This window comes from Oncorhynchus mykiss, chromosome 24 (assembly GCF_013265735.2).
Source record: "Oncorhynchus mykiss isolate Arlee chromosome 24, USDA_OmykA_1.1, whole genome shotgun sequence".
In the NCBI taxonomy this organism is placed as follows: domain Eukaryota; kingdom Metazoa; phylum Chordata; class Actinopteri; order Salmoniformes; family Salmonidae; genus Oncorhynchus; species Oncorhynchus mykiss.
In genome coordinates this window covers 18788803-18814066 of record NC_048588.1, presented here as the reverse complement: position 1 = coordinate 18814066, position 25264 = coordinate 18788803, and the positions used below count along the sequence as shown (strand labels likewise).

At 44.8% G+C, this 25264-nt stretch overlaps 2 protein-coding genes across 3 annotated transcripts; both read left to right on the top strand.

Annotated features, from left to right (window-relative positions):
- The first annotated feature begins 266 nt into the window (after positions 1–266).
- On the top strand, positions 267–18813 carry wdr81 (WD repeat domain 81). 2 transcript variants are annotated; one of them, XM_021582600.2, is made up of 12 exons: positions 267–423; positions 4073–4585; positions 4796–8364; positions 11018–11125; positions 11424–11626; positions 11876–12057; positions 13423–13588; positions 13766–13931; positions 14078–14932; positions 15123–15268; positions 15572–15754; positions 16781–18813. In XM_021582600.2, exons 2-12 carry the CDS (start codon positions 4233–4235, stop codon positions 17105–17107), a joined length of 6258 nt encoding a protein of 2085 aa, XP_021438275.2. In that variant the 5' UTR covers positions 267–423; positions 4073–4232; the 3' UTR covers positions 17108–18813. The 2 variants fall into 2 exon arrangements, with proteins under 2 accessions (XP_021438275.2, XP_021438276.2); XM_021582601.2 differs by having other exon boundaries at positions 321–514.
- A 441-nt stretch (positions 18814–19254) lies between these two features.
- LOC110503941 (alpha-2-antiplasmin) lies at positions 19255–24848 on the top strand. The gene is made up of 9 exons (XM_021582606.2): positions 19255–19524; positions 20386–20459; positions 20554–20628; positions 20721–21027; positions 21449–21592; positions 22929–23117; positions 23241–23383; positions 23662–23866; positions 24088–24848. Exons 2-9 carry the CDS (start codon positions 20397–20399, stop codon positions 24459–24461), a joined length of 1500 nt encoding a protein of 499 aa, XP_021438281.2. The 5' UTR covers positions 19255–19524; positions 20386–20396; the 3' UTR covers positions 24462–24848.
- The last annotated feature ends 416 nt before the right edge of the window (positions 24849–25264 follow it).

Here is a 25264-nt window from a genome sequence, read left to right as displayed (position 1 = left end):
AGTAAGTCACAGAAAATGTAGGTTGTGGTGGCAGCTGCAGAGTTATTTGGGTGTGCGAGACTTGATGTCAGAAGAGCTACAGGGTGTGTTAAGTGGTGGTGTCCCATCCTTTCAGGCTATTTAAATAGTGGAGTATGTTTTTTTTTGTGAGTGTAGTGTTAGATGGTAGGGTATTTATTCATTTTCAAGGAAAGTATAGGGGAGTTATACTCCAGTGTAGTAGGTGGTGGTAATGCAACGTTTTATTGGATGCCAACTGCCGTTAAACCGTATCGAAGAAGAAGAAGAAGAAGAAGAAGAAGAAGGAATCACATGAGCGCGCACGGAATAGGGAAGGGGGTCATGTGAGTTATCGGATTCAAAACATCCTCGGCTGGCTACTTCTTTCCTGTTACCCAATTAACCGAAGTTGCTTCTGAAAGAGTGAGTACACTTGTGCATCCACTCAAATAGAACATACGAATTTATTTCGGACTCAGTATGGAACCAGACGTTGTATAAGTTACTCTCACAGGTACGTGAGGAGCTCATACAAGCTAAGTTAGCTAGCAAAATAAATAGGGAGCTAAGTTAGGTAGACAGCTTGCAGCTAGCTAACGTTAGCTAATGAAATTGCTCGCAATCTTTTATGTCTTGTATTTTAAGTTAGCTAGCGAGTGTCTCGCTGAATGCATTTCAGTTTTGTGTATGCATTATTATAAAGTTTCGTAGGACTTGGAGACTGAAATGGAGTAGTTTTAGTTAGTTAGCTCACTAGCTAGTTACAACACTGACATTGCTAGTACTATACCAAAGATGGTGGATACATGAAGGTAGTTCATTAAGGGCATTTACCATGGAAAAAAACTATGTATCACATAGACACTAAAGCAATGGCACCTGAGTCTTGTCTACTTAGCTATTTTGTTGACTTTCATTGAACCAGAAAAAAACATCGAGTGGTGTCTCGCTTCCTCTTCTGTCTGTGGTACCAGTCACGTTCAGTAATGTCTATGCAAGACTGGTTACTACTACATGCAGCGCCAACTGCCGTTGAGGGTGCTAGCGCTGTCTCTGGCCCACACTCCAGTACATTAGTTGGCGGTAACGTAATGCACCAACGTTGAATGCCAACCGCCGAAAACCCCCACCAAAGAAGGATTTTTAACTTTAAAATAACTGCTGGAAAGCAGTGCTCGGCAGGCGGGGCAAACAACACTGGCAGTGTCCTAGCTCAAGGTTTCTCTAAACTCGTTTCGGGGGCCCCCTCTAGGTGCACGTTTTGGGTTTTGCCCTAATACTAGACAGCTGATTGAAACAATCCAAGCTTGATGATGAGTTAGTTATTTAAATCTGTTGTGTAGTGCTTGGGCAAAAACCGAAAGGTGCGCCCAGGGAGGGGCTCCAGGACCTAGTTTGGGAGACCCTGTCCTAGCTAGCTAGCTAGCAGTGTCAATGGGAGACCCTGTCCTAGCTAGCTAGCAGTGTCAATGGGAGACCCTGTCCTAGCTAGCTAGCAGGCTCAATTAGAGGTCGACCGATTATGATTTTTCAACGCCGATACCGATTATTGGAGGACCAAAAGGGCAGATACAGATTAATCGGCCGATTTTTATTATTTATTTGTAATCATGACAATTACAACAATACTGAATTAACACTTTTAACTTAATATAATACACCAATCGCCTCAAATATTGAAACATGTTCAATTTGGTTTAAATAATGCAAAAACTAAGTGTTGGAGAAGAAAGTAGAAGTGCAATATGTGCCATGTAGGAAAGCTAACGTTTAAGTTCCTTGCTCAGAACATGAGAACATATGAAAGCTGGTGGTTCCTTTTAACATGAGTCTTCAATATTCCCAGGTAAGAAGTTTTAGGTTGTAGTTATTATAGGAATTATAGGACTATTTCTCTCAAATTTGTATTTCATATATCGTTGACTATTGGATGTTATAGGCACTTTAATATTGCCAGTGTAACAGTATAGCTTCCATCCTTCTCCTTGCCGCTACCTGGGCTCGAACCAGGAACGCATCGACAACAGCCACCCTCAAAGCAGCGTTACCCATGCAGAGCAAGGGGAACAACTACTCCAAGTCTCAGAGCGAGTGATGTTTGAAACCCTATTAGCGCGCACCCCGCCAACTAGCTAGCCATTTCCCATCGGTTACACCAGCCTAATCTCGGGAGTTGATAGGCTTGAATTCATAAACAGCTCAATGTTTGAAACCCTATTAGCGCGCACCCCGCCAACTAGCTAGCCATTTCCCATCGGTTACACCAGCCTAATCTCGGGAGTTGATAGGCTTGAATTCATAAACGGCTCAATGTTTGAAGCATTGCGAAGAGCTGCTGGCAAAACTCACAAAAGTGCCGATTGAATGAATGCTTACGAGCCTGCTGGTGCCTACCATCGCTCAGACTGCTCTATCAAATCATAGACTTAATTATAACACACAGAAATACGAGCCTTTCGTCATTAATATGGTCGAATCCGGAAACTATCATTTCCAAAACAAAACGTTTATTCTTTCAGTGAAATATGGAACCGTTCCGTATTTCATCTAACGGGTGGCATCCATCAGTCTAAATATTGCTGTTACATTGCACAAACTTCAATGTTATGTCATAATTACGTAAAATTCTGGCAAATTAGTTCGCAATGAGCCAGGCAGCCCAAACTGTTGCATATACCCTGACTCTGCGTGCAATGAACGCAAGAGAAGTGACACAATTTCACCTGGTTAATATTGCCTGCTAACCTTTCTTTTAGCTAAATAGGCAGGTTTAAAAATATATACTTCTGTGTATTGATTTTAAGAAAGGCATTGAGGTTTATGATTAGGTACACATTGGAACAATGACAGTCCTTTGTTGCAAATGCGCACCGCATCGATTATATGCAACGCAAGACACGCTAGATAAACTAGTAATATCATCAACCATGTGTAGTTATAACTAGTGGTTATGATTGATTGTTTTTTACAAGTTTAATGCTAGCTAGCAACTTACCTTGGCTTACTGCATTCGCGTAACAGGCAGGCTCCTCGTGAGGCAGGTGGTTAGAGCGTTGGACAAGTTAACCGTAAGGTTGCATGATTGAATCCCTGAGCTGACAAGGCAAAAATCTGTCGTTCTGCCCCTGAACAAGGCAGTTAACCCACCGTTCCTAGGCCGTCATTGAAAATAAGAATGTGTTCTTAACTGACTTGCCTCGTTAAATAAAGTGTTTTTACAAAAAAAATTAATCGGCATCCAAAAATACCGATTTCCGATAGTTATGAAAACTTGAAATCGGCCCTAATAAATTGTCCATTCCAATTAATCGGTTGACCTCTAGTCTCAATGGGAGAACCTGTCCTAGCTAGCTGGGAGTCTCAATGGCCGTAGTAAGTGATGCATGGCATGTAGACAGTTCTCGTCTTATTTGGCTAAGCTCTGCTCACATGACTCTACTACTGCTTATCCAATGGCTCAGTGGAAGATGAAGTATAATAATAACTAGCAGCTGTCACTTCATATTCCCTCATTTTCCACTGAGCTTTCACTTGCTGCACTTGGGTTGATTAGCTGGCTTGATCAATTTATTTCCTTGAAAAGCCATTGGATAGGCAGTAGGAGAGTCACTTGAGTAGAGCTTAGCCTAACGAGTGAAGTTGACAACCTCAGCTCAAATCAAATTTTATTTGTCACATGCTTTGTAAACAACTGGTGTAGACTAACATTGAAATGCTTACTGTCCCTTTCCAACAATGCAGAGAGAAAGATAACACAAGGAATAAATACACAATGAGTAACGCTAACTTTATACAGTACCAGTACAGAGTCGATGTGCAGGGGTACGAGGTCATTGAGGTAGATATGTACATATGGGTAGGAGCCAAGTGACTAGGCAACAGGATAGATAATAAGCAGTAGCAGCTTAGCTATCATTCATGTCAGCAGCACCACCCCTGGACAAGCTCACTCGTTAGTTTTACTGTATAATGAAGTGTTTTTTTCTATGCAGATTTATTTTTATTTAAACCATTAAAACCAGGTCCATCTTACCAAAATTCTGTTTATATTCTGTTTCAAATGTCTTCACAGGAAACCTTGTCAGTCACAACCCTGCTCCTACAGGTCAGCACTTATGCCTTCCATGGAAGGGTGAGAGAGAGGCATCCTCTGTGCTGATAGTGAGGAGGGAGTGGGACGACAGCAGGACAGTGTGACTCTCCTGTCTGTCAGGTCTGAAGAGTAGGTCACCATGGAGTGGCTAGTGTCGGCTGTAGAGAAGGACCTAGGGGTGGACCGTCGGCAGCTAGGTCCAGGGCCCCGGCCTCAAGAGCTGGTGGCCCTGGTCCCCACCCGCTGGGTGATGGGCCTAAGGGAGAGGAGGGTCACCCGTTGTGCCCGTTCAGAGAGCGCTAGTGAAGCAGAGATTCGCACTTACCTCCAGTGCTCCCTTGTGAAGCTGCCTCCTGGCTGGACCCGAGTGTGCATCCAGGGCCTAAGGAAGATCAAGCTGAGCTACAGGCTGACAAGGGACCCAGGCTGCCAACTAGTCTCCCAGGATTCTTTCATGAAGACCATGCAGGGTGTATCACAACGTAATTTCAGGTATTAATCCAATTTTAATGGCATAAATACTTTAATTGTGAAATAATGTAATACAGTATTTTAAGAATTTCAATATAAGTTCAAATGTTAAACTCATAATAAATTCATTGTAAAATGTGGCCCTCAAAATGTAATACATTTATGGATATGTCTAATAAAACATGATTGAGAGTCTCTACCGTACTCATATCTGTTTTGGTCCTTTCACAGAAATCTGTGGTGCGATGCTCATCACAGCCACGTGCAGCCCTATTCAGGGGCTACAGAGCAGATGCATGTAGCAGCCATAGATGCGGTGCGCCAAGCGCTGCAGAAGCTCTTCTGCTCAACATTTGTCTCCATCCCTTTGTCGCCATCCCTCTCCCCTGCCAGAGATAAGGACAAAGACAACCCATTATCCCCAAGCAGCTCCTCCTCTAAGCACCCCTCAGACCAACTGTGTCCTAACGTCCTCCCTGCTGAGTGCCTACTAGAGTCAGCAGAGATGCTCTACGTGGTTCTCCCATACACCCAGTACTCACTCCACGACATCGTCACCTACAGCCCAGCCAAGCTGGCCAACAGCCATGCCAAAGTGCTGTTCATCCTCTACCAATTACTGATCGCGTTGCGGGCCTGTCAGGCATCAGGGCTGTCCTGTGGAGAGCTCTCCCTGCAGGACATAGCGGTGGACGAACAGCTCTGCAGCCGCCTCAAGGTCACCCTGGCCCATTATGAAGTGCTGGGGGACGACAGAGAGGCTGAATGCTATGTTACTGAGGGACAAGTGCCAAGAAGCATCAAGGCGAGGGACCAGGGCCAAGGTGTGTACAGTGACCGTGATAAGAGGCTGTGCAGAGATTGTTTTGATGAGCTCAAGTCCTTGGTCCTGGACTGGGTCCATGGTAGAGTCAGCAACTTCCGCTACCTGATGGAGCTGAACCGGTTAGCTGGACGGAGGGAGGGAGACCCTAACTACCACCCGGTCCTGCCCTGGGTGGTGGACTTCACTGTGCCATATGGGAGGTTCCGTGACCTCAGGCGGTCCAAGTTCAGGCTGAATAAAGGAGACAAACAGCTGGACTTTACCTATGAGATGACCAAAGAAGCCCTTGCAGCAGCGGTGGCTAATGGAGGTGGGGCAGTCAGTATTATAGGAGACCTGGGTCTGGGTGGATCTGTAGGTGCCGGTGGTTCAGGGCAGTCTGAACACCTACACGTGCCCCATCACATCTCAGACGTGTTGTCAGACATCACCTACTATGTCTACAGGGCCCGGCAGACACCCAAGTCAGTGCTGTGCAGCCACGTCAGGTCTCAGTGGGAACCGAACGAATACCCAGCCAGTATGGAACGCATCCAGAGCTGGACCCCGGATGAGTGTATCCCAGAGTTCTACACAGATCCCTCCATATTCCGCTCCATCCACCCTGACATGCCAGATCTGGAAGTTCCCACGTGGTGTAACTCCTGTGAGGAGTTCATTGAGGTTCACAGATGCCTCCTGGAGAGCCGAGAGGTGTCTCAGCAGCTGCACTACTGGATAGACCTGACGTTCGGCTACAAGCTGTCCGGTAAAGAAGCCGTCAAGGCCAAGAATGTGTGCCTGCACCTGGTGGACAACCACACCCATCTGACCAGCTACGGGGTGGTCCAGCTGTTTGACCAGCCCCACCCGCCCCGCCTTGCACCTTACCAGTACTCGCCACCTGAACCCCCTCTCCTGGGCCCCGCAACTCTCAACGTGCCACCTCTACAGATCCCACCGCTAGATGCCATGGTGGACGGAATGGTCCCAGAGGCCATGGGGTGTGAGTCCAGTGGCTGGACCATGGTGGACCGAGATGAAGAGCTAGAACAAGGTATGGAGGCTCTGGACTCACTCAGTGGAGGGATCTCTACTGGCACCTCCACTACCTCCTCAGTTCCTCTACCTCTCATCAGCACTGCAAGGTCTGGGGGGAAGACTGGAGGAGAGCACCCAGCCATGGTGGTGTCCCAGTCTCCCAGCTCTTTCCCTGGGGAGGGGACAGCAGGTAATGCCACCAGTGCCCTGGGCTCTGGCATACGCAGTGCCATGCTACAGAGAGGGGGCATCATAAACAAGAAGCATGGAGAGGGGAGTTTGAGTGGTGCCACCAACACAGAGGACTTGAAGATCACCCTGCCTGAGGGCTTCAGCCCCCTTCAACCTCTGGAAGAGCTGGAGAAACTCGACAACTTCCTGGTGAAGAGCCTGCATGCACAAGTCTGGCACCAGTCTGACTCCAGGAAGGAGAGGACAGGACCTCCACAATGTCTCCCCTCGCTAACAGAACTCTACCAGAGGGACATGCAGGCTCTTGGCGTCCTCATAGCAGAGATCTTCTACTCGTCTAAACTGCGGGGTGTGAAACCAGGCACTCCCCTGAGTGAGCGCTTCCAGGCTGTGATAAAGCTATGTTCGGCCAGCCTGCGTGACGTGCCCCTGCCACTGCATCATGCTCTGGAGACACTGCTACATCTACGCCAGCACTCCTCCAAAGCCAAAGTAGAGAAACCATGTGGTCCTCGACCTCTTCTTTTTAAATACGACCCCATTTATGAGGGTCTCCCGCCCCCAAACCCCTGTCAGTTACTGAGCCCCATCCTCTCCCCATTGCCTTTCCCCACATATTTCCCTGCCCTCCACCATTTCATCTACTCCTACCATTCCAAGATGGAGACCACCTGCAGCCTTCAAGGTCGCGATGTGGTCTTCCACCTATGGCAGCAGCTGGAGACACTGTTACAGGGAGTCATCACAGCTGAGGGGTTGGAGATCCTCCTGCCCTTTGTGCTGGCGCTCATGCTAGAGGAGTCTACTGCTGTGTATGCTGCCTGGTACCTGTTTGAGCCCATCTCTAGGGTACTCGGGCCTCGAAACGCAGCCAAGTATCTCCTGAAGCCCTTGGTCAGTGTGTATGAGAACCCGCGGTGTCTCAGAGGTCGCTTCTACCTCTACACAGACTGCTTTGTTCTGCAGTTGATCGTCAGACTGGGTCTGCAGGCCTTCCTGTCCAGCCTCCTGCCACACGTGCTCCAGATCATATCTGGCTTCGAGAGCTGCAGCTCGGGCTCTGAGCCCCAATGGGAGGCCAGCAAAGGCCTGAGGGGAGGGGCATGTGACCTAGGAGAGGAGGAGGAGGACTACCAGGAAGGCAGGCCGTCCTCAGGCTCTGTGAGTGGGAAGGTGGGAGGGGGAAGTGGAGGGGCTGGGGGTGTAGGAGTGGGGGGAGACCCAGGGCTGGTGGACTACTCCTCAGGTATCAGCCTCAATGACCAGGTGTTCCTCTCAGAGGGGGAGGACTTCCAGAATGGCTTCTATGTCAACAATGGAGCAGGGGGAGCCACTGGGGGGAAACTGCAGAGCCAGAACTCAGCAGCAGGAGGCAATGAGCAGGACCAGGAGTCTTTGAGCGTGGGGAGACTGAGCGACAAGAGCAGCACTAGCGAGGTCTCTATCGGAGACGCCGACTCCACTCGGGACCGAGCCAGTCTGAAGTCAGCTGACAGCAGCCAGGACCTGAAGCAGGCCAGTGAGGGAGAGGAGGGAGGGGAGCTGGAGGAGGAGACTGAGGAGGGGAAGGAGAGAGGGACAGGGGAGGGCAGTGGTCCCAGCCTAGAACTGACTCTATCTGGCTGCACAGAGGAGACAGTGGCCACCCTGGAGGGAGAGTTTGTCAATGGCATGGAGCTGGAGGACGCACAGAAAGACATGGTGGAGGATGAGCATGACTCTTCAGAGGATTCGGAGGAGAAAGAGCACAAGATCCTTCTAGGTGAGATTCTACTGACATACCATAACCACACTGTGTGGTGTCTCTTAGACACTGGAGCTGCCTGCCAGGGATGTTGGACTCATTGTCTTGCTGGCCACTGTGGACCACAGGATGTTGGTGGCACCTTAATTGGGGAGGATGGACTTGTGGTAATGGCTTGAGTGGAATGGTATCAAACACATGGTTTCCATGTATTTGATTCCATTTGCTCCTTTCCAGCCATTTATTATGAGCTAACCTCCCCTCAGCAGCCTCCACTGCTGTGAACATGTAGGTTGGTGTGTAAGCACTGAAGACACTACCTGTGGTTTGGTTGTAGCCCTTGCCAATGTTTGATGACGGTTTTGTAGACCAATGTGGTTTCACTGTTGCAGGGCCCGACATGCATTGCTCCCGAGTTAGACAAAGAGTTATAGAATGCCACCTTGGGTCTGCCTGCTCAGCGGACACAGGAGAGAACACATGAACAATTTTAACTATTGTTCAATTCATCTTGTTTGTTCAATAAATCATGTTGAATGGGATTTATTGAACAATAGTTAATTGTTTGCGTAAAATTGGTGTTAAATTCACATCTGTTTTACCTGCATTCTGTCTTCAGAGCCCATACCTGGCTCTCACTGGTTGTCATTCTGGCATCCAAGGCTAAAATGACAAAGAAAAAAGGCATTCAACATTGAGAAGCAATTAGGCCTATTTGCTCCAAAGTGCACTTAAAAGACATTCCACTGTCGCAGTCTGAAATATACCCTACCCTTCAATGTTTGTAGCAAATATCTGATGTATGAATGCCTAGACTGTTACTACAGATCTTTTTACTCTACCATCACCCAAAAGTAGTCTTGCCAAAGTGTCACCCCAAAAGTAGTCTTGCTATAGTGTCACCCCAAAAGTAGTCTTGCCATAGTGTCACCCCAAAAGTAGTCTTGCTATAGTGTCACCCCAAAAGTAGTCTTGCTATAGTTTCACCCCAAAAGTAGTCTTGCCATAGTGTCACCTCAAAAGTTTAATTAAAAAAAAATCTTAAATAGACCTAATGTTCCATTGTTCACATTTTCAACTTCTAACGAGAGTTCCAGTAAAATAATCTTTGCCGTTTGTGTGGGGGGAAAAAAGGTTTTCGGGCTGACAGTAAACAGTCATATGATAGCAACCCAATCTGTGGGTGAAAATGCTCTTTGGCCATGAAGTTTCACTTCCTTATGTTTATAAAATACATGTTGCCTAGAAAAATAGGATTCTTCATGTTCTGGATCGTTCAGTGCGGTGTTGCTCTAACACATCATTAACATATCAGTTGAGACAGCTGTTGAGGATTTTGCATTTTGTGGTCATCTTCAAAGTTGTTTTCTGCGGGTCGCAAAAAGATATGTTCTGAATCTGAATAAACACAATCTACACAATCTGAATAAAATATAAAAGGCTTTGAAATTATAACGCTTGTTATACACTCTGTTGACATTTCAGAGATACGCTTGTTTTTTTTTGTGAAATCTTCTAAAAAGAACAGGAATTTCAAATGAACATAAATCATAAACTAAAATATGAAAATACTACATGTAATGCCTAAAAATAAATATCAATCTTACCTCTTTTTTTTACATTTATTTTTATGCCCTGCTGATTGGAGAAGAAAGATGAGTTCAACGGGAAAGTGAGTCTGTCCGGTAGCCACTAGCCGAAATTCTTGCACAGAATCCAACCTAGCTGATGCGACGCAATTTTCCTGAATTAATTAATTATTTTTTGGATTGATTTAGTCACGAATTCTGGCCATCCTACTATAGATTATCTTAACATCTGCAACTGTTTTATGTTGATGTTCTCTCACGTCACTCCTTGACTACCGTAGATGTATCATACACTGCTGATGATAAGCACCTTTGGTTTGCAGTAGTGCTCCCTTCAGTGTACGTCCTATGGTGACAGATTACCTGTGTTCTCTCTTCAGCTCCTCCACCTGTTTCTCACTGTCCCTCAATTTGGCCTCCCTGTTTCTCAGCTCCACTGTCTGTTCCACCACCATGTTTCTCAGCTCCGTCCAGATGTCAGGGCTGGTACTTTCACTCCCTTTGACCCTCCCTCCACAATCCCCCTGAGCCCATCCCCCCCCAGACAGACAGACAGACCAGCAACACCAACAGAGTTACAGCAGCACCCTTCATTCTTAAACGATGCCTTGTCGTGACATCTCTACAGTAGTTTACTGGGTGAAATGCTTTATACACATTCAGAAAAGACCAAGTTGAATGCTCCAGTGCTGGACTTTGCCCTGGACAAATGTAGCCTGAATTCCAGACGTATTGTTTTGCTAACAATATGCTCCTTCTATTCTTTTAAGCCAAACAATGTTTGGAGTGGAATGTTTTCACAAACACTTAAACCCAGGCTATGAAAAATGAGTGCTGAACTGAACTTTACCCCACATGAACAGGCATGGCAGCAGAGTTCAAGTTTTAGTTGCTCAGTGTGTTTTGATATCTCATCCCCAACTGGGAATGGGCTTTGGCAGAGGCGATGGGGATTTTGTTAGGAGAGATTGGAAATCTTTTTCCTCCAGAACTCAAATCGATTTGCAAGAGTTGGTTCTGGGTGCTGAGAATATCAATTGTCAATATTGTGTTGACTGTATATAACTGATTTCTCTCTACAGATACGGTCTGCAAGACAGTTAGATGGCTGTCTGCAAAGCTTGGACCAACAGTGACGTCTCGATATGTGGCCAGGAATCTGCTCCGGCTGCTCACCACCTGCTACATTGGTGAGTAACTGATCAATAGTCGGCACTGAAACTACAGGATTTTAAAATACTGAGGAGTTTGCTGTAACGGGTCATACATACTATATTACAGAAAACACCAAGTCACAGCACTCTCTATTGTCCTGGTTGAGTTATGACACAATCAGCCAGTTCACACTTCAAAATAAATGTGATTGTGTATACTACAGAGATCCTTATCAATTAAGATTGTCATTCTGTAGTGCCTACTGATGGAAATGTTTTTTTTTTTCTTCCATCAAGTGTATGCGCTCTCTCTCGTTTCCCTCTAACCAATCAGGCCCGGAGAAGCACCAGTTTGTGGCTCCGGTGGTGTCGGAGGAGAGCAGCCTGGAGAGTGTTGGGATGGGCAGTGTGTATGAGAAGAAGCCTGTGGTTGGAGACCAGACAGCAGGACCAGTTCTGGACTGTCTCATCTACATCGCACACCTCTATGGAGAGCCTGTACTCACCTACCAGTACCTGCCCTACATTGGATACCTGGTAATACTGTCTTTTATTTCATTGCCCTCACTATGGGTGCATCCTAAATGGCTCCCTATTTCCTATTTCCTATGGCTGACTATTTTTGACCAGTGGCTGGTGCCATTTGAGACGCAATCTATATATACTTAGTTTTTTATGGTAATGGACTTCAGTATTTCCTGAGAGCTCTACAGTCTCACTACTCTTGAGGTCATTCCTCTATTTTGGCTCACAGTTGTAACCCTGTATGGCATGTTTTCCCCCCAGGTGTCTCCCCCTGTGTCCTGTCGTCTGAACACCCGTAAGGAGGCAGGTCTGCTGGGTGCCGTGGTTCTGACCCAGAAGATCATTGTGTTTCTGTCGGACTCCACCCTCATGGACATGCTGATGAAGATCAACCAGGATGTTCTGCTGCCCCTGCTGGACCTGCTCACCTCACCCAGGATGGGGTGGGTAAACCGCACGCACACTAACAACTCAACACGATCTTATAGTTTCCCTTGGGAATTCAACGTGTTCTGGATGAACGTCTCTATTTTTGATGCATTATTTCCACATGGTCACATGGTTAAGTTTAGGTATTCATTCTGAGTGGTTATGACTGGTTTGGGGAAGGCTTAAAACCAAATAATTAAAACGCGCTATTACCATCATGTATCACGTATTCTCACGGCTTGCTAGAGCATTGTGAACTGCACTGCTCTAAGCAGTGTGCTCTGGCTTGGAGCACAATGAGTTCGCTGCTGGTGCCTGGTGATCGTTTTTTGGAAGGCAGATATAAACATTCTAGGGATCGAGGTCTTTCTAGTGGTCAGGCTAAACAACTAACCCTATGGAACGGCTCACCTAGCCCAGGATGGTTAACCTTCATGCACCTTAATGCACCTCACAACACTCTAAAGGCACTTTTTACTGTAGTTTCCATTTATATACCAGAAGTTTAATGTACACTTAACAAAAATATAAATGCAAAAATGTCAAAGATTTTACTGAGTTACAGTTCATATAATAAAATCATTCAATTTAAATGAATTAATTAGTCCCTAATCAATGGATTTTACATGACTGGGAATACAGAGACCTTAAAAGAAAGGTAGGGCTGTGGATAAAAAAAAAAGTCAGTATCTAGTGTAACCACCATTTGCCTCATGCAGTGCAACACATCACCTTCACATAGCTTTGATCAGCCTGCTGATAGTGGCCTGTGGAATGTTGTCCCACTCCTCTTCAATGGCTGTGCGACGTTGCTGGATATTGGCAGGAACTGGAACACACTGTCGTACATGTCAATCCAGAGCATCCCAAACATGCTCAATGGGTAACATGTCTGAGTATGCAAGCCATGGTATAACTCTAACATTTTAGAGGCCGTTGGAGGTGGCTTATAGTAGAGAAATTAACATTTGATTATCTGGCAAAAGCTCTATTGGACATTCCTACAATCAGCATGCCAATTGCACGCTCCCTCAACTTAGAGACATCTGTGGCATTGTTGTGTGATAACTTCTTGATATGCCACATCAGGTAGATGGATTATCTTGACAAAAGAGAAATTCTCACTAACAGGGATGTAAACAAAAAAACATTTTAGAGAAATAAGCTTATTGTGAGTGGAAAATTCTGTCATCTTTTATTTCAGCTCATGAAACATGGGACCAACACTTCATATGTTGTTTTATATTTTTTGTTCAGTGTTACATTGGACCTTGGAGACGGAAAATTATTTCCCCACATAAATTCTCATAGTGTTACATTGACTTGAAATAGACAATATGAAACAGTTTATTGACTCTGCCACTCTGTTCTGTCCTCAGGTTCCCCAGTGGAGTGCAGACACGTTCGGCTGTGTGTCTGAAGACCCTCAGCCTAATGGCACTCATCTGTCTGCGCATCGGCAGGGAGATGGTGCAGCAACACATGGTAGAAACCCTGAAACGCTTCTTCACAGTCTTCTCCCTGCTGCAGTGCCTACAGGGACAGGTAAACACTTCCCTTACTGGAAAACAGGCAAAAATGTTTAAGTGAAGTTAGGCTGGTTAAAAGCCAGAAAATGCAAATGTATTAGTTTTGATATGTGAGCTTGATCTTTTAGCATATGTTAAATGGTGAGACTTTTATTTCATTCCATAGTTCTGTCCTCTCCTCTGTGTGGTGTAGATGGAGAGCGCCCCCCGCAGGGAGGTGGGAGAATACATCTTGTTGGATGTGCGTACGCCGGACGGGTCAGAGGTGACGTGTGAGCTGGGGGTTCTGGAGGAACTGCAGGCTGTGTTTAACCCTGAGATGGCATACGCCTCCTACATCCCCTTCTACTGCCTCATAGGTGACACACACACACATACACAGACAGGTAGACACACACACAAACCAGTTTATAAATACATACAATCCATCTTAAAATCTGAATTCTACATGTTCCTTATATGTCCTGAATGGTACTCAAAGCATTGTGTCCTTTGGCCCTTCAAGGCGATGTAGCGATCCGTAAGCTGGTTTCCAACCACGAGCTGGTCTGGAGTTTGGCCCAGTCCTACCACTCCAGGGTGAGCCCTGGCAGTCCTAATGCCAACCCCCCAGCAGGGTCCAAGGACAGGTTAGAAATGCCCCCTACCACCTGCTCCATTGGCCCCTCCCCAGGTCTGGGACGCCATGTGGGCCGCAGCCCCTTCCCTGCCCCCTACAGCTCCTCCACACCCCTGGGCTCAGACACCCTCCCAGAGTCAGGCACCTTTGGCAGCCATCTGGTGGGCAACCGCATCCAGGTGGCCCGTGACTCTGAGCCAGGGTGTGGGAGCCCCAACCTGGGCTCGTTAGACAACTGGGGCCACCCCCGGCCTAGTCATACTCAGCCTGTCATCACATCTGCCTCCACTTTCACCACTCCATCCCTGGGCCCCTCCTTCTCCTCTTACTCCTGGATGGTGGGTCCTACCCCCGAGGACAGCGCTCTGAAGCAAGAGCTCCCTCGCAGTGGCCGTTCCCTGCAGGGCAACTGGCTGGCCTACTGGCAGTATGAGATTGGTCTCAATCAGCAGGATCCCCACTTCCACTTCCACCAGATCCGCCTGCAGAGCTTCCTGGGCCATTCGGGCGCTGCTAAGTGTTTGGCACCACTGGCTGGAGAGGACTACTTTCTGTCTGGCAGCAAGGACAAGACGGTGAAGCTGTGGCCCCTCTATAACCACGGCGACGGGACACGGGAGGTGGAGCCAAGGTTGACCTACACGGATCATAAGAAGTCTGTGTTCTATGTTGGCCAACTGGAGGCGCTCCAGGAGGTGGTCAGCTGTGACGGCACCGTGCACCTCTGGGACCAGTTCACAGGTCAGTGGGGAGGAGACCTGTTGAGTTGAATCTCTGATTCTGTTCTGTTGGAGTACACAATGTTTTCCATTTAACAGAGTGATTTTTATTTTAATACCACTACATATTTAATAAGAAATTAGGTAAATAAAATGTGAAAGCTTTTGAACATACAGTATTGGGAAATAAAGCCCTCTCTGTGTGTGTCCAGGTAAACAGATCCGCTCCTATGAGGCCCTGGATGGAAAGAACCCCATCACAGCAGTGACCACCATGCCTGCTCCTCACTGTAGTGTGGTGTTTGGCAGTGCAGACTCTGTCCTCCGCTTCATCGACCCACGCAAACCTGGCCTGCAGGTACCTACCAAACCCAGCTGGAGAATAGCTACCCTGCCCACTTCTTCCCTGTTTAGTCTCCATCCTTTTTATATTAATCTCCTGGTCTGGTCAAAGTAGTGCACGATCTAGGGGATAGAGTGCCATTTGGGATAGATGATTTTCTTTCTATCCCATGTTATTAATCAGTGTTGCCTATTGCTGCTTCTCTGCCTATTCTTGGCCTGCCAAAGATGATGCTCTTCCCATAAATATAGAAGACTCTTATTTATACACTTATTCTTATATTGTCTATGGCTTTCCCTGTGTGCTCCCTTTGGACAGCATGAGTTCCGGCTGGCGTACAACAACGTGAGTGCCGGTCTGATCCGCTACCTGGCCGTAAGCCCTGGAGGGCGCACCGTGGCTGCAGGCTTCTCCTCTGGTTTCATCGTGCTGCTAGATGCACGCACAGGCCTGGTGCTGAGAGGCTGGCCCGCTCACGAGGGAGACATCCTGCAGATTAAGGTGGGTGTAGGTGTGTGTGTGTGTTCAGTCTGTGTGTATTGGTAATTTCACAGTGACTATGGCTAGAGCAATGGTTCCAAATAAATACACATTCATGTTCCCGTTGAATAGTGATTCTTTTTTACTGCGGTTAGCTATTGGATTTCACCAGCGGCATAAACAAAGAATATTGAGAGATATAAAGTGGACCTTGTCTCCTACCACTGACTGCTCCCACTCTCACAGTCAGTTATTTGGCCTGTGGGGCTTTGGTACGTAATGGGCCTTTTCCCATCAACATGTTTCTGCTGCTAGACATGCTGGTTGTGTCCCAAATGGCACTATTCTCTCCCTTTGGGCCCTAGTCAACAGTAGTGCACTACACAGGGAATAGGATGCCATTTCAGACGCAGGCACTATCTCTGGCCAGTCAGTCCTTCACATGCTCCTCTGGGAGTATGTAGGGCTATGAAATGTTCAGTGGTCAGTCAGCTGATATAAACAAGAGGCAGAGTTGCAGCTTACTCTTTTATTCTGCTGTTGCATATTGGCGGGGGTGGTGAAATTTTAACATGAGTCAAGTGACAGTTGTACCCAGAGGGTTTGTTCAGAAGCAGTCAACAAAGCACTAGAGCTGAGCAAACTTGATTTAGCCCTGATTGGTGGGGTCAAGGATTCTCTGGCTTTAGAGGCTCAAGTTCAGGTAAATATGGACAGGAGTTACTCATTAAAAATTCTATACTGAGTCTCACTGCTCCATCCAGATCTGACCCATACTCCTCATTGCTGTAATATTTATGTATTACTCTCAGTACTCCCGTATTTGAGGTGCGCCTTTTGGCGGGGAAACTCTTCAATCTAACACACCTCAATAGCGCTGATGATAGAAATGTCCTGGCAAAGAATATTAGGACACAAGTGCTCTTTGTCTTCTAGTTATGTAAGTGTGGGTGTGAGCGTGGCTTGGTGTTTGTGTAAACACACACGATGCCCTGTTGCTGTTGTCTCTGGCTGTGGTATCTGACTATGGACCTGTGTATTTTGCAGGCTGCTGGGGGAAATCTGATCATCAGTTCGTCCACTGACCACACTCTGACCGTGTGGAAGGATCTGGAGCACAAGCCCCTCCACCAGTACAAGTGTCCCTCTGACCCGGTCCATGCCTTCGACCTGTACGGGGCAGAGATCGTTGCAGGAACCTTGGCCAACAAGATAGGGGTGTACTCCATGATGAACATCTCTGCCAGCCCGGCCAGCAGCACCAAGCTTAGCTCAGAGAACTTCCGTGGGACCCTCACCAGCCTGGCTGTGCTGCCCACCAAGAGGCTCCTGCTGCTGGGTTCAGAGAACGGGGCCATCAGGCTGCTAGCTTAGGGCTAACACATAACGCACTGGCTCAGCTAGCTATAGATTCTGCTGTTGACGTTTGCTGAAGGTGTCCTATTCCTAAAGCCTTTTACCTGTATCCTGAGCCTCTCAGCTCCTCCCTGTGTGGGATCGAGGCTAGACCCCCACTGATGCAAGTGGTGGGGTCCTCAAAACATCCTTTTACAAGGGTGAGGGAGAGAGGAGCACCAAGAGTAGTTATGAGCCTCTAACTGAGAGCACTTTGCTTGTCTTCTCTGCTGTAGTCAACGACCAAAATAAAGATGAAGTGTTATGTCACTGTCGAGGATAGATCTACCGTACGGGGCAACGAAACACTTGATTATGACCATCTATAGATCTTATATTATGAAGAAGATTCTTATCTGTGACTAGGTCAATATTCTGTTCAAAAGAATGGATCTGAGGAACTGCTCAGGAAGGTGGAGCCTAAAATGACTCGGATGTAGTGTTTGCCCTTTCCAAATAGATGCATACCTACCAACCAAAAAGACTGACATTTCACACACCCAAACATACCATCATTCTCTCCCTGACATTAGATCGCACCAGATGCACTGAATAACTATGCAGTATTCGTAGATAAAATAAATAAAAATGTATGTATGTTTGCCATGTCTTTCTAAAGCAGTAATGCTTTCTCTCACCTTTTATTTCATTTAGAAAAAAATGTAAACCTACACAAGACCTTTTCATTTGACAGTGTGCATTTTCTCCAGCTTAAGGCTTGACGAGCGGGACGGCGGTCACATTGTGATTCTTCAACCTGTTATTGCTGTGTGCCAAGGTCACATGGTCAAATCCTACTGCACAATAAGGAGCTCCATTATCAAGCTATTCTCATAGATCACATTTTAAGATTATTATTTTACAATGAATCAGTGGTTTAATATTAGTGTTATTTCTTTTGAAAAAACCTAAACCATGTTTGCCGAAAGATTAAACTGTTGATAGAAATAATCAGTTTGTGTGATCTAGGCCTAATTAAAGAATGTTGACTTGATGTAATGTATCATGATGAAACCAACTCAGACATTAAGCAAGCGATGTGTTTGGACTCTTGTCCATAACATAGACTAATGAGCATAGCCAAGACACAATTTACTTTTATAATGTAATAAGTATGCCTTGTATGTAATCACAAATTGGCAGTGTAAGAAAAGAATGGCAAGAAAAAGCCATTAAAAAAAAAAAAAATTATTTGTGATCGAAACTAACTCCTGATGTATTTTCAGTACTTAGGCGGAGGCATTTGTTATCTGACCGAATTTTGTATGTACCTTGTTATCCTGTTGCCAATGTTTTCACTCTTGTTCTTGGTCAACCTTCAAGACTCTGCTCACAAGGGTGTCTATGCTCTTCTTCACTTTTATGACGTGCATTACCATCCTTGACCTCAACACAGTCCTATGGTTGATTTTAGGAGAGAAAGGTCAACCTTGACTCATCCATTTGTTTAACAGGCCACAAGTGTCACCATGTTCCCACGAGGCTCGCTCACTCAGATTTTTTTTATTTTATGTTTCCTGTGACTTTTCTAATAATAAAACATGTACTTTGTTTTCAAAAGGAATCAAGTACCACCTTGACGTTCAGAAAAAGGTCATACTAATGTCCATTACAACATTTTGATGAGAAGTACACAAAGTTCTTATTTTATTTAACAGGTTTAATAAAATATTACCTACACGATGTGCTTGTTTCAGGTTAAATCAAGAATGTCTGTTCAATGTCAGTCTTCTCCAAATCTTACTCTCTCATTCTTCTCTCTGTTTCAAGTGACTCCGAGTGAGCAATATTCTTGGTTTTTATTGGACAAAGTCCCCTCTTGATTTTTGTAGAAAAATGCCTGTCAGCTCAGCTGCAGTCATGTGATCTGATAACACCTACTGTTTATGTTGAGTGGTAAAAATATTTGTCTTATGCAGTGTAGCAACATTCAGATTTGTTCAGGTTTGGAGTTGCTCCATACCCAGATGGCTACTTCTTGTACGTACAATTGTAAGTTGGGAATCAGCGATTCCATCCACATTACTTTTTATCTGCTTTTATTTATTGTCCCACACAAACACTGTTACAACTCACTAATGTAATCAAGCCATATGACGTGTTGCTTCACACCTAGTCCTAGTGTTTCAGTCTGCAGATTTGCCAGTATGCTTTGATTCTCAAAGTGTCCGGCTCTGTCAGGCTCACTGTTTGACCCCTGAATCGGTCTCAATATTTACATTTACAAACAAGTAGTGACATATATGAAGCACAGATCAATGAAAGTTGAAGTTTAACAGCCTGCTGAGCAACTGGCAGTATTTTGCAAATGAGAACTCTGCCATTGCACGTTTAGTGTGTATGTCGCTCTCTCTTTTTAGACAGGATAGCAGGTCTCCCATCTTCATTTTGTCAAGGTAAGATCAAACATTTGGGAATTTATGTTATGGCTTATGATTTAACTGACTTACACTTTCATTTATTCAAGTCATAATGTTTCAGCGAAACCTTTGCCTCAGTGTAATAGTAGTAGGCCTAATAGTAAGAGATAGTTATAGTAATAGAGTAACACTTGAGGTTGCCCCTTGATTGTGTGTTCATCTAAACCAAATATCACCTCATTTTACATTCAATTGCCAACAGTTAACATTTTGTTTTCCTGTTTTTGGTCTGTTATGAAGAAATAGCAAGTAGTTCATGTACTTGGTCATAAAGTATTAAAGTAATTCCCCTCGATGTGTACTTGTGGCAAGGCTTGCCATTATGTAGATACGCAGCTAGATGGTGTTCTCAACTAACCAGATTTACCAGCTGCTGGTCTTGCTAACCAGCTTTACCAGAACAAGAGAGCCCAAAATGTTACTGTTTGTACTGAGTCACCATCTTTCAGGTGGTCTCTTTAAATTAAGAATCCAGGTGCCATATAGAGAGGGAGAGATGGGATTATGTACTTCTAAATTAAATGTGCATCACAAATTATTATTATTTTTAAATGTTTAACTACAGGTGTGAATGTTTTGTATGATATACCTCAGTAAATACATGTTTTCTTCAAGGGAATAGTCTGTTTTCTAATGTTTTCTATTTTAAAAGGAGATACACTGCTGTACCATACTAAAGAAGTTGATACAACAGTTTTTTGTTTGTCATTGCGAAAGACTATTATCTATCCTAAATGTCAGGTTGCTGTCGTCCTTCAACTGTGATTCATTCCATTGACAGGAATTGAATAGGCCAGCCTTATTGGGTAATAGCTTGTTACCCTCTTGTTGTTTCAGGCTGGCTGTTCATGGACATGGACCTTCGTCTACTATCACTCCTGTTGTTCTGTGTCTGCAGACAAGGACTAACTGTAAAGCACTGAAACTAATCATCAACATCAATCGTGACTGCTTTTTCTGAAAGATGTGCAATATTCTCATATCACTGTTTTTCCCTACAAGCAGAATGGAGAAGTGTCAAATGATGCTCCAATCCCTCTGGTCCCTCTCATCCCATTGATGCCCAGCCACCCTAAAGAGGTCTGTTGCCAAAGCAGAATACACAGCTCGCATACCCTCCATGTGCCTTTTCACTCTACATTCTCTTAACCCAACACAATCCACTCTTCCAGGAATCAGGGACTTCAGCCCCTAGTACACAGGAGCCTCCAAACACAAGTCCCACCTCATATACGTGCACCCCACCTCCCCTCGTGACGACCAGTGCCCCAGGTGGGAGCTCGTCTGAGGAGGATAATCAGCAGCAGGATGGGGGTTGTAGGGCCCAGGCCCGCAGGCCAAAATCCAGGCAGGCCTTAGCTGGTGCCATCCAGAGGCTGGGCATGAAGCTCTTGGGCCAGATGAAGACAGGACCTGAGCAGCCCAATGTCATCATATCCCCCCTCAGCATATCCCTGGCACTCTCCCAGCTGGCTCTGGGTATAACATGTTCTGTTTTTGGTGTTTTTGTAGGAGTGATTAAAACGTTTTAGAAATGTAGGTGTTGTGCATCTATGCTCTTTCAGTATCAACTGTACTTGGCATGGTTTACAGTACCAGCATCACAACCTCTTTTGCTCTGTCCCAAATGGTACTCTATTCCCTATATAGTATGCTACTTTAGACCAGAGGAAGTGTCAAATTTGACTCAACATAACCTGTTAGGTACTTGTTTGCTGTAAATGTTGAGAGCTCAAATCAAATTGGATTCGTCACGTGTACAGTTTAGAGCAGGAGTAAAAGGTGCAGCTAAATGCTTGTGTGCTAGCTCACTCAACGTTGCAGTCCAATAATCAATAACACAATCAATAAGCTGCAGCACATTGCATCATCATCATGTCTATCTATGTATGTTTCTCAGGAGCCATGAATGAGACCGAGGAGCTGTTGATGCACCATCTCCATGGTGACACTCTGCCCTGCTACCACATGTCTCTGCACAACTTCCTGGAACGCTTCCGCAAGAGTGACCTGCAAGTGGCTACACGCCTCTACCTGCAACCAGGTCAGTGTTCACTGCTTCAGGGTTGGGGTCAATTCCATTTCAATTTCAGTCAATTCAGCAAGTACACTGAAATTGCAATTCTCTTAAATGCTTTTCATAGAGGAACATTTGGAATTAGAATTTTGTTTATTTCTTAATAACTACAGTGAGCTGTATCCAGGATCTTAAACAAATCTACTTTGAAACAAAAGTATACACCTCACACATGATTAGGAGCTTAATAAAGAAGACGACACCTGTACCATGTCAGATATGGAGTTGAAATGTAATTTTGAGTTTGCGTCCCAATATTACACTTCATATACATCACAGAAGAGTGAAGTATAACAAAATCACATGGAAACACCGGATTTTCAACGTTTTCAACAAAATAATGTTTATTTATTTATTTTTTTATTTCACCTTTATTTAACCAGGTAGGCAAGTTGAGAACAAGTTCTCATTTACAATTGCGACCTGGCCAAGATAAAGCAAAGCAGTTCGACACATACAACGACACAGAGTTGCACATGGAGTAAAACAAACATACAGTCAATAATACAGTATAAACAAGTCTATATACGATGTGAGCAAATCAGGTGAGATAAGGGAGGTAAAGGCAAAAAGGCCATGGTGGCAAAGTAAATACAATATAGCAAGTAAAACACTGGAATGGTAGATTTGCAATGGGAGAAAGTGCAAAGTAGAAATAAAAATAATAGGGTGCAAAGGAGCAAAATAAATAAATTAATTAAATACAGTAGGGAAAGAGGTAGTTGTTTGGGCTAAATTATAGGTGGGCTATGTACAGGTGCAGTAATCTGTGAGCTGCTCTGACAGTTGGTGCTTAAAGCTAGTGAGGGAGATAAGTGTTTCCAGTTTCAGAGATTTTTGTAGTTCGTTCCAGTCATTGGCAGCAGAGAACTGGAAGGAGAGGCGGCCAAAGAAAGAATTGGTTTTGGGGGTGACTAGAGAGATATACCTGCTGTGTGCATGTGCATTGATGATGAAATTATAAAAAATATGAGTAACATTCCACCCATGAGGCCACCAGAGTGCGATTTGGTCATTTGACTGCAGATAAGGGGTTGAAATGGAATTGACCCCAACCCTTCACTGGTTACTTGAGTAAGAGGGTTAGGAAGTTAATGGAACATAAAGGAAACGGACCTGGAAATGGAAGGAAGATAAAGACAATAGACACATATTAGGCTTGAGTGTACAGAAGTTCAAACAAGTGACATTGAATGAAACAATACTCTAAATGGCCAGATTTAAATAAGAAAGTACTGATGTGTTACTGACTTTATGACTTCACGATAACATTACTGAAAGAGTCTTTTGATGTCTATTTCAGGGTTTGAGCCCAAACCAGAGTTTGTTCATCAGTCTCAGGATGTATATGACTCAGAGCCAGTGACCTTGGAAGGGCTGGCTGAGGTCAACGAGTGGGTAGAGAGGGCCACTAATGGAAAAGTGACCGACTTCCTGACCAGTCTGCCACCCAATCTGCTTCTCATGCTCATCAATGCTGTTCACTTCAAAGGTTTGTCATAGTATCTATATACTCAATTCACAATTATATTTAATGTCTGGCATTATCAGTCTGTCTTTCCTTAAATGCTTTTTTCTAATATGATCTCCATAATCACCCATTTGTCCTAAACAGGAGAATGGAAGGCTCGCTTCGACCCACGATTTACCTCCAAAGATGTCTTCTACGTTGACGACAAGCACATGGTCAATGTTGACATGATGATGGGGCCCAAATACCCCTTGAGTCTGCTCATTGATAATGATCTGGAGGCTCAGGTAAGACTCTCACTCCCTCTTGTCCCCTCCTGCTTGAGCATTTATGTTTTTCATACTTTCACCACCCATCACTCTCTACATGTAGTACATACCTGTATGCTATATTATATTTAAAATATGACTCCCAAATGGTACTTGCCTCCTTTTTTTGACATATTGTCTTCCTTTTGTCCTTTCTCTCCTGGAATTTCTCTAATCACCCTCCAATTTTCCTGAGTCACAAAATTGTTGCGCACTATATTACCTCACTTCATAATTGTCCTCGTCTTCCTGTGCAGGTGGCTCGCTTCCCCTTCAAGAATCAGATGAGCCTGCTGATAGTGATGCCCATGAATGGCCAGGTGAACGTGTCAGCCCTCACAGCAAAGCTCAACATCTCTGACCTGTACAACCGCCTGCCCAGAGAGAGACCCATGCAGGTCAAGCTGCCCAAATTTAAACTGGACTACAGCCAGGACCTGCAGGAGGCTCTGACCAACATTGGTAAGTAGTAGAGGATCCATAAGCAGATAAGATGAATATGTGAGGTAGGTATACTAGTGAAAACATTCATACTGTAGATAATAAGGCTTGAAGCACAAGGAAAGGTGAGATAAAGATTTTTAAAAACAATTGTCCATCTTATTCTTCAACAAAACTGTTGAAAACTTTAGAACTGCCACTCTTTCTCATATACTTAAGTGTGTGATTTGTTCTATTCTCAGGTATGGGGGAATTGTTTGCTAGTCCCAACCTGGCTGCCATAGCTGAGGGCCCTCTGCTGGTGTCCAGTGTGCAGCACAAGTCTAGTATGGAGATCACTGAGGAGGGAGCAGAGGCTGCTGCAGCTACCAGCCTGGTCATCTCACGGTCCAACCCCTCTTTTAGCCTCAACCAGCCATTCTTCTTTGCCCTCATGGACGATAAGACACAAGCACCAGTCTTCCTGGGCGTCATCACCAACCCTAACCCTGGAGCTCCTGCTATGCAGAGTAGTGGAGGGTCTGCCAACCTAGATAAAGTACACTACCCCATTGATGACAAGAATGGCAAGAATGACAAGCATTATAGTCACTCTTTTGGTGGGCCACCCAAGTAAGCCGAAACCTCATTCAATGAGGGGAGAGGTAATGGTCTTATCTATTGACCTTGAACTGTACTGCTGTCTGTCAGAGAGGAAGCAAATCCAGATGAGCAACTCAGATGTATGACAACAGCCCAAGTTATCCAAATGGTCAGCTGGATTGAAATGTAACCATTTTTCTAAATGTGAAACTTTTTTTTTTTTAAATACAAATACTTTTTTATTTTTTCTTTATTTTTATTTTAAATACACAACACACTGAGGTGCCCCACATTCTCTAATGAAGTTTACTGCTGATTAAAAATACTAGTATTTCTATCTGTTGTTTTGGATTAAATGTATCATGAAAATGCAATATTGTGTATTAGGCTACATGATAAGACATTAAACATGTCAAAATCCTATGTGAGTTTTGGACATTTTTGCCCTGATTCATACATTTTTCATAATTTATGAGTGATAAACATGTCCTATCAATGATTTAGGTCAACTCTGTAGTGATTTTGTACGTCTAAAGTAGAAGAAACCAACAAATGGATATGAACAAATGATAATTTCATGTCCAGCTTATTCTGTCCAAGCTTAGGTCAAGCACTCAGGCAGTGGTTGTAGACTAGAGACATACACAATAATCCTCACAAACATTACAAAGTGCTTATTCCCTTATATTTACTGTTAAATTCTGGTATTTTCAGAATTCAAATCATGCCACACAAATCCAGGTACGCAAACAAATTACCTAATGATCACTGAACTGCAGCTAATCAGAAAACCCACAAGGTGGCGATATAAGATCCTTTGAGATCAGCTCAGGGTTC

Excerpts from the sequence above, each read along its gene's own strand:
- wdr81 (XM_021582600.2), top strand. The coding sequence starts at position 4,233 with ATGGAGTGGCTAGTGTCGGCTGTAGAGAAGGACCTAGGGGTGGACCGT. Across the intron at positions 11,126-11,423 it reads GCTCACCACCTGCTACATTG|GCCCGGAGAAGCACCAGTTT; the intron begins GTGAGTAACTGA and ends CTAACCAATCAG. Across the intron at positions 15,755-16,780 it reads GAGACATCCTGCAGATTAAG|GCTGCTGGGGGAAATCTGAT; the intron begins GTGGGTGTAGGT and ends TGTATTTTGCAG.
- LOC110503941 (XM_021582606.2), top strand. The coding sequence starts at position 20,397 with ATGGACATGGACCTTCGTCTACTATCACTCCTGTTGTTCTGTGTCTGC. Across the intron at positions 20,460-20,553 it reads TCTGCAGACAAGGACTAACT|AATGGAGAAGTGTCAAATGA; the intron begins GTAAAGCACTGA and ends CCCTACAAGCAG. Across the intron at positions 23,384-23,661 it reads ATAATGATCTGGAGGCTCAG|GTGGCTCGCTTCCCCTTCAA; the intron begins GTAAGACTCTCA and ends CTTCCTGTGCAG.